Below are 14,634 nucleotides of genomic sequence, written 5' to 3'. Positions count from 1 at the left end.
TGACACTCTTCTAAAAGTTCAACACTGTTTCCAGATTTCAATCTCTAACTTTGAAAAATCACCATAAATCGTACACATATCCAAATGGAGTGTTATACCCATGGATTTAAAGCTCACAGGATGTACTTTAAGCATGAAAAATTTCAGAATTAGATATGAACAGTAAATAATTCGAAATAGGCATCAAATAAGATGCTACAATCACCACATACCTTGATCTTGAAGCTTGAACTTAGGTGGACTTTCTCTCACTAGAAATAGCTCTTTCTCTCTCTAGATGCAAGAGTGGCAGAGTTTCCCCTCTAGATCCTTGCATGGCTAAAAATGGAGGGGAGGGAATGCTTATTTATAGCCAAAAATTTGGCTTGAATGGACCAAAATACCTTTGGTAGCTAATAGAAAGGGTAAGGGCAATTTTGGAACTTTAAGTTGACTTTTACATCATCCTTGCATCATCTTCTTGCATCATGCTTACCTCAACCTTCTAGAAGATGCCAAGTGTCATAAAAGTGGTGGAGGAGATGGGAGATTAGATCCTAGCCGTTGGATCAAACTTAATTCCTCCGAATTTACTTAGCCCACGTTTCTCCGGCTTCTTTTATGGCCTTCCGGAGCTTAGAAAATTGTTCTGTCTGCTTTATAAATTCCCTTTAATTCTAGAGAATATCTATAAATTTTCTTAGGCCATAACACTTCCTTTAAACCTTGCATAAAAATTCATTTACCAAAATGCCCTTTTATTGGCAAAACCGGCTCTTTAATTTATTAAAGCCACTCCATTGGCCTTTTGGTTGCGGGACTAACTTTATAAATTAATACAACCTTTCAACCATTTAACCTCATTTTTGTATATATTTTTGAGGTCTCTTGCTATTTTAAATAATTACCTCACATGGTATACTTTTTACCGGTAATAACCTCATAAATTCCGTTGAAGCTGCCTCAGGGGTATTTTCATCTTTTCTCTTCACAGAAGAGCCTTAGAATATTATTTCCCATTTTCTAGGATTTTCTTGGAATTCTCTGCGTACTCTTCCATTTTTACCCCTGTTGGTCATAACTTTCTGAATTTACAGTTTAGTCCCTTCTTGGACTTAGCTTCATATAATCCTCTCTTTGAGGCTTCTAGCTTAACCTTTGGCCTGTATCTAGTCTCTTTTCTCTCTCTGGGCCTTCGAGACTTTACTGGAGCCTCTAACTTTGATTACACTATAGCCCCTTAAAACTTTTACTTTGCAGTTTAGTCCCTGAAACTGCTTTGTTTTCCTTTCTCATCTTTGGGACTTCTGCTCAAAAGGAGTCTAGTAGCCTATCCAATTTAGGCTATTTCTAGTACTTCTAGGTCCCAAAGTTTGGATGTTACACGATCAACCTTATGAATCGTTTTCTCTGTTAGCAAAGAAGAAGAAGGCTGAGTTCTTTAAGTTGTTGCTAGAAGCTACAGGGTTCGCTGGTTTGAATATTTTCAAGGTTTTGAGGATTGTCTGGTTGAATACTGTCTTCTTTTTGTTTACTTGTATCTGGGAATCGATAATCTCCTCATTTGATTTAGAGTTCCTGGTTGCTGTCAAAACACCTCTAGTTTTTTGTTATTTGACTTACTATTGTTGTAATTTTACTTAGTAGTGTTGTAACTACAAATTGGTTAGTTTGATCATAGCAACATGGCATGATAATCTGAAAATGTTGGTATTTTGTTTATGGGCAGAGCAATGTTAACATTTAGTATTTATAGTCGTAAATGATATCAATGTAGATCTATTTAATGTTCTGAAATTCATGACTGACCTCCTCACTGACTTATAATTTCATTTACCATAGTTGTTATTTGGCTTTCCACTCTTGTCATTTCATAACTTGTCATTCGCCTTACTCAACTTGTCATAAATTACATATCAAAACTTGTCATCTACTAAAGAAATCTAAGAATTCTGTTATTTAAAAAGAGACAATTAAATTTTTATGAATTGTTTATCAGAAGTTGTTATTCGCCTTACTCAACTTGTCATTCGTCTTACTCAACTTGTCATTCGCCAAAGAAATCTGAAAATAAACGAAGTTATAATTTGATATACTTAACTTGTCATGTATTATACTTAAGTTGTGATTTTCTAAAGTCAAAAACAATCATCTTGTGATGATAGAAATGCCATGACAAAAACACAGAATTTGTTACGTTATGTCCATATTGGTGGACATTTTGAAGCAAGTGATGAAGGGGGAGTTAAATATATTGGAGAGAGTATAATGATCACTATTGTTGTAATTTTGCTTGCTAATGTTGTTAATACAGACTTTTAACTATTATGACAATAAGGCAGTGATAGAAACACATGACAATCTGATAATGATGGTCTTTTTATATTGTGTAGAGGAATGTTAACATTTTTTGTTAATCAATTCTATATTGTAATAATGTAGAGCTATTTAATGTTGTCTACTTAATTAAAAATGTGGTGACAGAAATACAGTGATAGAAACACAAAAATTCTATCATTTGCCTTACTGAACTTGTCATCTACTAAAGAAATCTGGAAATTCTGTCATTTGAACAGAGAAAATTAAATTTGGATGAAATGCTTATCAGAAGTTGTCATTTGCCTTACTAAAATTGTTATTTGCCTAACTAAACTTGTCATAAATTGTTTATCAGAACTTGTCATCTGCTAAATAAAACTAAAATTGTCATTTGCCAAGGAATTGTGCAAATTGTCATTTTAACTCAGAATCTTAAATTCCTATGAGCTGCTTATCAGAAGTTGTCATACATCTTGCTAAACATTCTTGGTAAATGACAAGTTTAGTAAGACGAATGACAAGTTTAGTAAGGCGAATGACAACTTCTGATAAGCAATTTATAAAAATTTAATTTTCTCTTTTCAAGTGACAGAATCTTCAGATTTCTTTAGTAGATAACAAGTTCTGATAAGTAATTTATGGCAAGTTGAATAAGGCGAATGATAAGTTATGAAAATCAATCGACAAGAGTGGAAAACCAAATAACAACTGTGATAAGTGAAATTATAAGTCTGTGAAGAGGTTTGTCATCAATTTAGAACATTAAATGGATCTATATTGATACCATTAACAACTATAAATAGTAAATGTTAATATTGCTCTGTCCATAAACAAAATACCGACACTTTCAGATTATCATGTGATGTCGCTGTGATCAAACTAACCAATTTGTAGTTACAATACTACTAAGTAAAATTACAACAATAGTAAGTCAAATAACAAAAAACCAGAGGTGTTTTGACAGCAACCAGTTTCTACAAGATTCAGTGACAAGTGTATCTCAAACTAACTATAACATCCTCCAACTAACATTTTCCATCATTAACTTCACGTTTCATTCTCTTCCACCGTATAACCCAGTGACCACACTGCAACCCACCAAGACCATGCCATGCCAATCATGAAGTATATATACCTGTAACGTCTTGGGTAGCTTGAATCTCATCCTCTCCAATATTGATTATGTATACCATCTCCAGAATACTATTGCTATCAACTTGAATCTGATTACTTCTGCCGACCAGCATTAACGATGAGTCACCATATTTTTTGTAATAGAGATTAATGGGAATGGCCACAACCTTAATCATATTGATAAATGTATAGGTGGGAGATGAATGTTTTTGAGAGGGAGAGGAATAGAAGGAAGAAGAGAGAAAGGGAGATGAAGAGGGAGAAAAGGATGAAGACGGAGAGAAAGAAAAGAAGGAAAGAGAAAGAGATGGGGTCATGGAAGAAAGAGAAGGGTATTTCTGTCTTTTTAGCCTGATTTCATAATTATAATCTGAGACCGGGTCTTTCTTGGTAATTTAGCTTATTTAGGTGGCCTCCTCGTAATTTTAATAATTCAGGAGTCTTTATTTGTCATTTTCTCTTTTTATTTCAAGTAATTAATAGTTTGCATTTTCATATCTTTTGATTTAATTTCTTTTTAAATATTCAAAAATTAACAATCGAGTATGATTATTTTGTTACTTTTGATTATTGATATATTTCTTTTAATTCATATTCCAGAATTTATAAGTTTTTGGCGATATTAGTTATTAATTTAAAATTTTCATGAACCTGGTGGCTCAGAAAAAAGGGAAAATGAAAATTCATGAAGCTAACCTAATGTACTGTGTAGCTTTCCAGGGGCTCGAGAAAGTTACTATTTTCCTTGGGTCTTGTTTCCATATCCGTGAATTATTGGAACCCTATAACAGTCCCCTTCTTTTTGCTCGGCGCCATCTCAAGAGTGACGGACGACGGAGCAGGGACAGAGTGGAGCTGCGAGCGAGAGTGAGATAGGAAGCCACAAAATCGATAGGGAGAGAGAAAAAGAAAGTGGGGAACTGAGCAGGAGAATCAAGGAAGGTTAGAAGTGGAATGGAAGGGGACAAGAATTGGAACATTAAGGATCTTGGGCACTGTTAGAGGAATAGCTTTTGATGGACTCGCCGCAACTGGACCTCGTTGGCATCCTCGGCCTCACTGCCTTCGTCTACATGGGAATCATACGAACAAAGTAAATCCTTCAATTTTTGATCAGGACTGTCTATTCTTGCTCGAATGGTTTTTGGACAATTGTCCATCTTTTTGGACAATTTTTGTATTTTGAATGGATTCTCAATGTAAATTTTCAAGATTTCTGGTTTGCTTGTCCCATTTCTCTCTATTTTTCTTTCATATATTTCTAACTTTCGCTTTAAATTTTTCAGGAAGAGAATATCTGCACCAAACTCTAGTCTCAATGTTGCTTCGGTTCTTGCGGGCTGCACTTCGCTAAGTTTCAGCCTTTTAGTTTTTAATTAGCACAAGCATCCGAACTCAACCAAACGGCTGCTCTATTTCTTAGGGTTGCAAATAGTGAAATTTTGGCGAAGCTTTCTTTTCTTCAGTATACATGGGTATATACAGACACAATCTTTAAGTGAAAAATTTTGGGGATTCATCTGCGCAATTGTTTCATTTTTTTCGGGGCAACGTGTTTTTTTTCACTTATTCTTGTTAAATGGAAGGTAGCTGAATTGTGAAGAGAAATACTAGTTGGGTTATTTTTCTTTCACCTTTGTTCAGCCCAAAATGGATTCACCTGAAAGCGTTCGTGGTCTTTTGAAGCGGGAGGTTGGTAGCTCAGATGTGAAGAGTGACAGGGTTGGTGATGATGAGTGGGAGGACAGTGATAGGAAGAAGCACAAGTCAAGCAGGTCAAGAAAATCGGGGAATGTGGAAGAGATTGATGGTTTAGGTGGCAGTGGAAGAAGAAAGAGTTCTGGTGATAGAGGTGAGACGAGGAAGAGGTCTAGCGGCTCAAGCAGAGCTGACAGTGATGACAATGATTACGATTGTAGGAAAGATTTGCGGTCTAAACAATTGAAGAAAAGGCAAGAGGAAAGCACATTGGAAAAGTTGAGCAGTTTGTATCAGGATGGAGAATCAGACAAGCAAGATGGTGGGGATAATAAGATAGTCAGTAGAGCGCATAGTCGTGCTGATGAATGTGAGAGGAGAAAAATGTCTTCAAAGCATTTGGAGTATGATAGTTCGCAGAATAGAAGTAGAAATAATGAGGACAAATTACATGATGAGCTTGGAAGCGTGGACAAAGATCACAAAGTCCCAGAAAGGAGGGAAAGCAGTAGAGAGAAAGGTCATGGGTCTTCTGAGCAAGTAAGAAGTTCAAGAAGAAAATGGGATGAAGCAGACACAATGGGGAAGTTAGAGGATGATTATTCTGAAAAGGGTGATGCTGGAAGTGGCGTGGCTTCTGATCCCAAGTATGAGAGTTATAGAGAGAAGAGTGCATCTGCTAGAAATGAACTTGGAGAGGGTAAAGGCAGGGGGCTGGATTCTAGTGATAAGATTTTCAAATCCAACAATAAAGAAGAGAGAAGAGCTGATTTTGAGAGAGCCAAGAGTAAAGGCAAGTTAGAATCTCAAGAGGTTAGTCGGGAAGACAGATTGGAAAGGGACAGATATGATAAGTCAAGGCACCAGAGATCAGCCACCAATTATGATGAAAGTTGGGATAAGCAATTAAATGTAGATGAAGATGGAAATATGCGTGGTAGGGATAAAACATCAAGAGAAGTCGGGCACACAAATAGATCCAAGACGCCTGAGAGAAGTGGTAGACGTCACCAAGATTCAGAAAACTCAGATATTGATTATGAAAGGAGCAGTAGCTTTAAAAGGAAGGAATTTGAGAAAGATGGTTATAGGGATGACAAGAATAAGGATCGAGAAAGTTCTAAAGAGAGTTGGAGAAGGAGGCAATCAAGTAGTACTGATAAAGAGTCAAAAAATAGTGATGTTGTTTTTGATCAAAATAGAGAATGGGAATTGCCGAGACATGGTCGGGAGAGAATTGACAATGAAAGGCCTCATGGTCGCTCTGGTGGTAGAAAAGATGGAAGTAGAGGTGAGGCAGTTAAAACTTCATCAAATTTTGGAATTTCAAATGACAACTATGATGTGATAGAGATCCAAACCAAGCCTATTGACTATGGGAAAGCAGAATCTGTGTCCAATTTCTATAGGAAAACTGAAGTAAATCAACAATATGATGCTAAATCAGGTGCAAGTGATGAGCAATGGTCATATCTGCATGAAGACAAAGCAAGGAAGAGTGATTTATGTGGGGCTGGAACTCCTAGTGAAGAATGGAAGGACAGATATACTGATGATGACTATGACATTCAAGGTGGAAGAGGGAGAAGTCAGAAAGGTGCTGTGGTTGGTCGTAGTTCTGGGGCTCAAAGTTCTAGCAGTGGTGGTTCACAGTCTCAGCATGGAAACCAAGAGTCTGGATCATACAACAGAGCTGGTCCACATGGAGTAAAAGGGAATAGGGTTGGTCGAGGAGGAAGGGTTAGGCCAACTGGAAGAGATAACCAACAAGTTGGAATGCCACTACCAATGATAGGTTCACCATTTGGCCCTCTTGCAATGCCTCCACCTGGACCAATGCAGTCTCTTACCCCTGGCATGTCACCTGCTCCTGGTCCACCCCCTGGAGTTTTCATTCCACCATTTAGTCCACCAGTTTGGCCAGGTGCTCGAGGTGTTGATATGAATATGTTAGCTGTTCCACCTGGTCTTTCTCCCATGCCACCTGGTGGCCCAAGGTTTCCTACTAACTTAGGGAACCCCCCAAACCCGGCAATGTATTATAACCAATCAGGCCCTGGTAGAGGAGCTTCCCCTGTCATATCTAGTCCTGGCTTCAATCCTGCAGGACAAATGACTCGAGGAACATCATCTGATAAATCTCCTGGGGGATGGGTTCCTCCAAAAAGTGGTGGAGCTCCTGGTAAAGCTCCTTCTAGAGGCGAACAGAATGATTATTCTCAAAACTTCGTTGACACTGGTATGAGGCCACAGAATTTTATTCGGGAACTTGAACTAACAAACGTTGTAGAAGATTATCCTAAGCTTAGGGAGCTTATACAGAAAAAGGATGAGATTGTTGCAAAATCTGCTTCTCCTCCCATGTATTTTAAATGTGATCTGAAAGAGTTTGAATTGTCTCCTGAGTTCTTTGGAACTAAGTTTGATGTCATTCTTGTGGATCCCCCCTGGGAAGAGTATGTTCACCGTGCTCCTGGTGTTGCTGACCATATGGGGTACTGGACATTTGAAGAAATAATGAATCTTAAGATTGAGGTAAGATTTTCCCCCTATATTTGCAGCACATTCTCCTGTTAGGGCTGTTTCTGTATAATCATTTCTTGCCATGCAATTGATGATGTATTAAGGAATTTGAGATTCTGCTTTTCCTTGGTGCTTTTACGGATTTTGTACTCCCTGTTGGAGTGCTCTCATATTAGAATGGCTTATGCACAATCTATTTGATTGTATGTACTAGAACATGATTTATTACTATTGAAGGTCACCTTCCTTTTTGTTTTTCACTATTAAGTGCATTGTATTTGTACTTTAATCTTTAGCTGAGAAATCTAATTTATTTTTCATCTTTTCTTTCCTTAAGGCTATAGCTGACACGCCTTCATTCATCTTCCTTTGGGTGGGAGATGGTGTAGGCCTTGAACAAGGCCGTCAATGTCTGAAGAAGGTACATCATCTGGAAATTGGAATCATATTTATAACTGAACTTTAATTGTTGGTTGCTGCTCTAATCATATTCTATTCATGTGCTCTGCTGATTAATTTCTTTCTGTTTCATTTTCTGTGTGGGGTTCTACAGTGGGGATTCCGTAGGTGTGAAGATATATGTTGGGTGAAGACAAATAAAAATAATGCAACTCCAGGACTGCGGCATGATTCACATACTTTGTTTCAGCATTCAAAGGTCTGTTTAAATTTACATCTTGTACTACTACAGCTGCATCCAACTAGTCGAACATGATTTTTTTTTTCTTTCCTTAAATGCTATATAGATAATATGGCATGTTGCCTTGAAATGTTTGATTTTATTGTGGTGAAGGAACACTGCTTGATGGGCATAAAAGGAACTGTTCGTAGAAGTACTGATGGCCATATAATTCATGCCAACATTGACACTGATGTGATTATCGCAGAAGAACCTCCTTATGGTTAGTATAATCATTTGTGGTCATGGAATAAAGAATCATTTTTTCCTACTAGTAATATTTTGTTCAATCCCTTAAGTTCCTTTCTTTTCAGTTATAAATTCTGCTACGTCTTTTGGGGATGACTTGTTGAAGTCTGTAAAATCAGCCTTTGCATCTGTTTGTATTCGCAAAAGCTAGAACTTAAGAATCAGTTCTTCTTCTTCTTCTTTTTTTTGGCATGATCGTTCAGTTAGTTTGTGATATGGCATGGGTATCGGCTTAGCCTTAGATAGTAATTGTGTTGTAATTATCATCGTTATTTTTGGTTGCTGTGTGATTCAACTCACAATTGCAACTTTCACGGTATTAAGTCACTGAGAAAGTGAACATAACTAGTTGAGAATTGGAGTTCACACTTTTTTGGAAGTGGCAACAATACACCATGTCTTCTATTAAAATGAGATTAGCAGCATAGCCATAAGAGTTTTTAAGGAACTTAACTGTTCAAATGAATATCAGGTTTCTGATTGAGCATAGCCAATAAAACGGTATGGTTCAATTTGAGTAGGAATTTTGATGGCTTATTTTCGTGGGACCAAAGAAAACTGAGGTCTATGAAAATCAAAAGGACTTTCGAAATTCTTGCAATTTCCCAAAAATACCCATCCCTACTCAAGCGTTGGCAATGTTTTGCATTTTCTTATTAAACTTTCATATGTTAGTGCAAAACAATGTTTCAAGTAATGCCTACTTACATGACTGTCTGAGCACAATCTGAGGAAGATTGCTAATATGGCATGTTCCTATAAACTTGTTTCTTTGTAAATCGGAAGTCAGATGTATATCATTTGTCTGTTATAGACTTTTGTAACGAGCCAGACTACTGAACTTAACCAAATCGATGTTCTGCAGGTTTTTGGGTGGGGTTTGGTATGCGGTGTGTTAATTATCATACATAGTGGATGAAATCTGGGTAATAGAAAAAAATATTCAAATGTTGCATGTATTGGTCTTTATGGCCTTGTAGGCTTGAAGGCTACTGTGCTGGACTATCCAGGATGTTTCTCTAGGTTGGGCTTATGTTTAATAAATGCTGTTTTGATTGATGTGTTTACATGATTAGGACCTTGTGGCCTGAGTTATTTTAGCTATATCCAGCACAGTCTGTCCTGTTTTGTAGAAAAAGTCAAGTTCCTATCATTTGGTGCTCGAAAAATTTTGTTTTGGTATATAGTGAATAAAAGGATGGAAGGAAGAATGTACTTATGAGAGGACAACTTGAGGGACTCGACGGGAGGCTTGAAATGCATGAATAAAGATATGAAAGAAATGATAGAAAGAAATTGTAAGAGGCTACTTGAAGATTTATAAGATGCTCGAAGGAAGAGATAGAAATGGAGACGGAGTTAAGAAGTAATCTACCAAAGATCATCAGTCAAAGCTTCCACCATTTTTTGGGGAAAACTTGGCAAAATCGAAGGCTAAAGTAATAAAATCATCAAGTAACTGAAGTTGTACAGTGGGGAAAGAAAAGGAAAGTATTAAGTTGAAAATTGCACCACAAAGCCTAGCTGATGCACTATGCCAAAGGCCATCGAAGTGGAGAATCTCAAAGCTGCCTGGTTAAGTTTACTAACCCATAGCCCAATACCCATTGGAGAATCTGACCCATCAAGTGGTTAGAAACCATCTACCAAAGGTTAAGTGGGCTGAACAAGGATAGATGGAGGCAAGAGATGAATGTTGCCAAACGTGTTGACAAGCCATGTTATGTAGGGAAGAAGAGGTTTCCATTCTCAACTTGACATTGTTTGAACGAAGTCTCTTAACTGTCTTGTGCCTTGAAAGTAAGAAGGGGATTTATTTGTGCTGCGATATTGATGTTGAGATGTTTCGAGCAACCAAAGGAGCAAGAAATGAACACTTTTGGCTTCTCATGGCTGAATAAGAAAAGGAAGAGGACAATTAGGGTGTAGGAAAAAAAAACGTACTGCGGAAGCAGATTTGAACTAAGGATAACATATGTAAGCATTTAGATTCTCCTTTGATTTTAGGATGGATCACTATGGAGACAACCATTAACACAAGGGTGGTTTCAAGACTAAAACACTAATTCTATCTTCTGCACATTGTGTCAGCTGATTTAATTGACTTTGAGGGATGGTTGGGGGAAAAAAGTTTGAGTGATGAAGGGGCACCACTAGGATGCAAGAGATTGTGTTAAAGGTGAAAAGATTTGCGCTAGCCCATTGCAACAAGAAAATAATTGGTCAAATGTTGATGGCGTAAGCCCACTTAGTAAAGCCAACAGTAGAGAAGAGGGAGGGGGAGATAGACAAAGGGAGAAAGGAAGGGAATGTGGATATAAGCATAATAATTTTAAACTCACCAGAACCATTAATTTTGTTGTTGTCTAATGGATAATATACACCGAATATTTTATGTCTGACTTTAGTGAAGATGGAGAATAAGAGTCATGCACCATAGTAATTTGTTTGTCTCTTTATCCATATGCATAGAAAGTGACTTTTTTCAGATTTCTAATTAGTTCTCTGAGTGTCGCAGCTGTCTTTATTGTTTTGATAATTTTTGTTTATTTATCCGTTTTAAAGTATTTGCTAGACTGACTGCGTTCAGAACCTAATGTTTTTCCCTACTTTTTATCTCACTTGTTTCCTAGCACTGTAAGCTCAGTGTTCAAAGTAAAAGATTTGAGGGGTAGGTCGGTTGCTTAAATTTGCACATAGGCTATTATATCGTTACTTGGTAATTATTTCTTTGCCTAGCTAGTTCTAGGCAACTCGTTCAGTTTATTCGTTGTTTCTCATTTTAAGTTGAACTAAGCATGATATTTTTTTCACCATTAAGTTCTTGGACATGGCTTGACCCCCTTCAAAGCCAGGTCCTTAAAAAAATGTGAAATATAATCCAGTCCATCATCAGGTGACAGTGTAGTGTTATTTAAGCGTGTGAAGTGATGTGAACACATGCTTTTGGTTCCTAACTTTAAACTAAGGATTGGAGCGTCTAGTTTAAAAAAGAAAAATATGAAATGGCAAGTTAGTTGGCCACGGGTGGGATATGGATGGCTGTCTGCTCTAGTATATTAACTGAACTAGAGAAGTATTGAGTGCAGTTGGGTGGCTTTAAACAGATAATTAAGAATAGGGGATGAGAAAGTTAAGCCTTAATTTATAGAGACTAAAATTTAAAAACATTACGCCCTCCAGTACTATTTATAAGCACCTGTTAACAACTTTATTTAAATTAAGGAAGTTATTTAAAATTCCTATCATAACTTTATGTAAATTAAGGAAGTTATTTAAAATTAGTTATTTCTTATAAAATGTCAAAATTACCTTCAATAAAAGTTATTAGTTAGAAGAATTTGTTTAATTACAAAGTTCTGTAGTTTTTTAGGTATGTCAGATGGAGAAATTTACTACGTTAGATGGAACATCTTACATGAAGAGACAGGTTAAAAGTCCTTATAATAAGGACCGGAGGGAGTACTTGGCAGGAGTGTTGTGTGTACAAAAAAGGAGAAAGCATTCAAGTGCGCAATAAATTGTGATTATATGAAAGGAGATTCAGCCGTCAATAATTATTGCCGTTGATATTAATTTGCTTAGAATTATAGATCCATTAGAGAATCACTTTCTAGGATGTTTCAACAATTTATAAATTCATTTTATCTTTGCTCCTTCATAATTCCAATCTTCATATGCAATCATGAAATGGACATCTCATCAAATCCTTGTTCTTATGTTGCAGGTTCAACACAAAAGCCTGAAGATATGTATAGGATTATTGAGCACTTTGCCCTTGGAAGGAGGAGGCTTGAACTCTTTGGTGAAGACCACAATATTCGAGCTGGTTGGGTAACTGTTGGTAAAGGACTGTCATCTACAAATTTCAATGCGGAGGTGAGAAATTTGAAATGAAGGGCCTATCAAAATGCCGTGTACTTAGACTGTAGTTGGTTATTTTGTCTCATCCTCATTCTATTTTAATTTATGATTTTTTTCAAATTTTTTTACCGAGTCATTTTTGTGCGTTCTAACTTGTTTTGATATCTGGTTGATATATGCACTTAAATTTGCTTGATGGATACTCCATTAGGATATCTTTACCTGATGGACTCATGTCCATCAGGATTTGGGCCATGGCCTACTAGGGTGGGTGGTAGAGAGGGAGTCACATGGTGTGGTTTTTCTTGCTAATAAACTGTAGCTTTCTATAAGGAAAGGGTGTAAAGTGGAAAAACAAGATTTCCAGCGTTCTCTTTGGAATTGAATGCAAAATAAATCTGGCCTGAGAGGAACTCGATGGCTAAAACAGATGTAATGGAACTCCAGTCTTTAATTATATGATGTCATAAATTAGTTAAATTGCGTACTTTTCTGAAGATTTCATTGGAAATTCTTTTGGTTGAATGATACAAGATTTGAGTCTTGTTCTCTGCTTCTCCGTTGATAGTAATATTTCATTGCTCTTCACTTTAATGCTGTCGGCATTAAGTATTACTTATCCATACTTTGTCTTTGGGGTTCTCTTTGCTTATTCACCACACCCTTTGGGTTTTTGTATGAATTCAGGCGTATACCAAGAATTTCACAGATAAAGATGGTAAAGTATGGCAGGGAGGTGGAGGACGAAATCCGCCTCCTGAGGCACCTCATTTGGTTGTGACTACGCCTGAAATTGAGTCTCTACGTCCAAAGTCACCAATGAAGAACCAGCAACAGCAGCAGCAACAATCAGTGTCTATTTCGTTGACGTCGAGTTCCTCAAACAGAAGGGCTGCAGGGAACTCACCCCAGAATCCAACTGCATTGGGAATGAATCAAGAGGGAACTCCTTGGGCTTCGCCTCTTGATGGGTTTAAAGGAAGAGAAGGCTCTTCTTTAGTGCCTTCAGATGATAATAAAGTTTTTGACATGTATGGATATAATGGACCCCCAGGCTATTTAGATTTTGAGTCATACAGACAAATGAATATGTTGTAGCATGACGCTTGGTCTTATAAAATGCATGTATCCTCATACTTATTGGCCCCACTAATGTAAGCGGGAAAATTTTTCTGGTCCGTTGGCTGTGGAGGTCGGATTTGGTGCTCGTCCTAATTCAATACAGGCAACTCGGTATTCATCACGTATGTGAAGCTGTTCGGAGCTTGCATTCTAAGACGACATGTCGTTTCATTTGCTTGCCTTGAAATTTCTCCCTCCGCTTTAGAAGCACTAAAACTAGGAATGATTGTAGCGGGAGACTGATGTTCTCTTTGGACGAGAAAGAAAGTTGGGAGGAAAAAAAAAAAGGAGGGGAGAAAATACACAAAAGGAAAAATTGGAGGGAAGATATTGGGTAGTTTTTCAGTCGTGATTTACAGAATACGAAATAAATATATGAGAGGAATTTTATCTTGATTTATGCAAAATGTGTTCATAAGTGATTTCAATATGATCTCTCTTGCTTGGATAGATGAGAGGAAATAGAGAGGGAAAAAAATTAGTAAATATCTAAATGACTAAAATATTTTTATTAAAATATATCATATTTGAAAGTAAATTAAATATTGTAATAAATTTATGCTAACATTAACATCATCAAATAATTTAAATTAAGTTATTGGGTTTAGATATCTTTTCAGATTATTATATTCTAAAACCAAATTAGTTAATAAAAATATTATTTTAAGATAAAAAATAAAAAGTGAATAACTTTTTAAATATTATAAAAGAAAATAAATATAAAGAGGAAGAGAGAGCAAGGGATAGTCATAGAATTCTTGTTTTCCTTCCCGAATCTCTCCATAATTTGAAGAGAAAATGAGGCATGGGTTTCACTTTATTTTCTCTCCTACTTTGTTTCTCCTCATGTTTTCCTCTTTAGTTTTTTTTCCTCCCTAATTTTTTCTCAATTCAAGCAAGGGGTAAGAGTTTATTTGGTACAAGAAAGAATGAAAGGAGAGGGAATAGAAAATATTAATAAGCTCAATTTTAAAAATTAAAAAAACTAGAGTTAAAAGCTTTTAATTAATTTTTATTACTCTTTTATATTATTTTTTCTATTAAAATTTTAAAACGCCATTTTTCAA

General features: G+C 36.5%; 1 protein-coding gene across 1 annotated transcript; it reads left to right on the top strand.

Annotated features, from left to right (window-relative positions):
- The first annotated feature begins 4,226 nt into the window (after positions 1-4,226).
- Positions 4,227-13,623, top strand: LOC114714339 (N6-adenosine-methyltransferase non-catalytic subunit MTB). Its single transcript, XM_028899067.1, has 7 exons — positions 4,227-4,525; positions 4,719-7,665; positions 7,991-8,074; positions 8,207-8,311; positions 8,447-8,555; positions 12,309-12,460; positions 13,133-13,623. The coding sequence occupies exons 2-7, from the start codon at positions 5,083-5,085 to the stop codon at positions 13,541-13,543; spliced, it is 3,444 nt and encodes a 1,147-aa protein (XP_028754900.1). The 5' UTR covers positions 4,227-4,525; positions 4,719-5,082; the 3' UTR covers positions 13,544-13,623.
- Positions 13,624-14,634: the final 1,011 nt, after the last annotated feature.

The sequence above is a fragment of the Neltuma alba genome, unplaced genomic scaffold, assembly GCF_004799145.2.
Source record: "Neltuma alba isolate B1F8T4 unplaced genomic scaffold, ASM479914v2 tig00001939_pilon, whole genome shotgun sequence".
Classification (NCBI taxonomy): domain Eukaryota; kingdom Viridiplantae; phylum Streptophyta; class Magnoliopsida; order Fabales; family Fabaceae; genus Neltuma; species Neltuma alba.
Note: the sequence above shows the minus strand (reverse complement) of the source record. Positions and strands in the feature narration are given on the sequence as shown.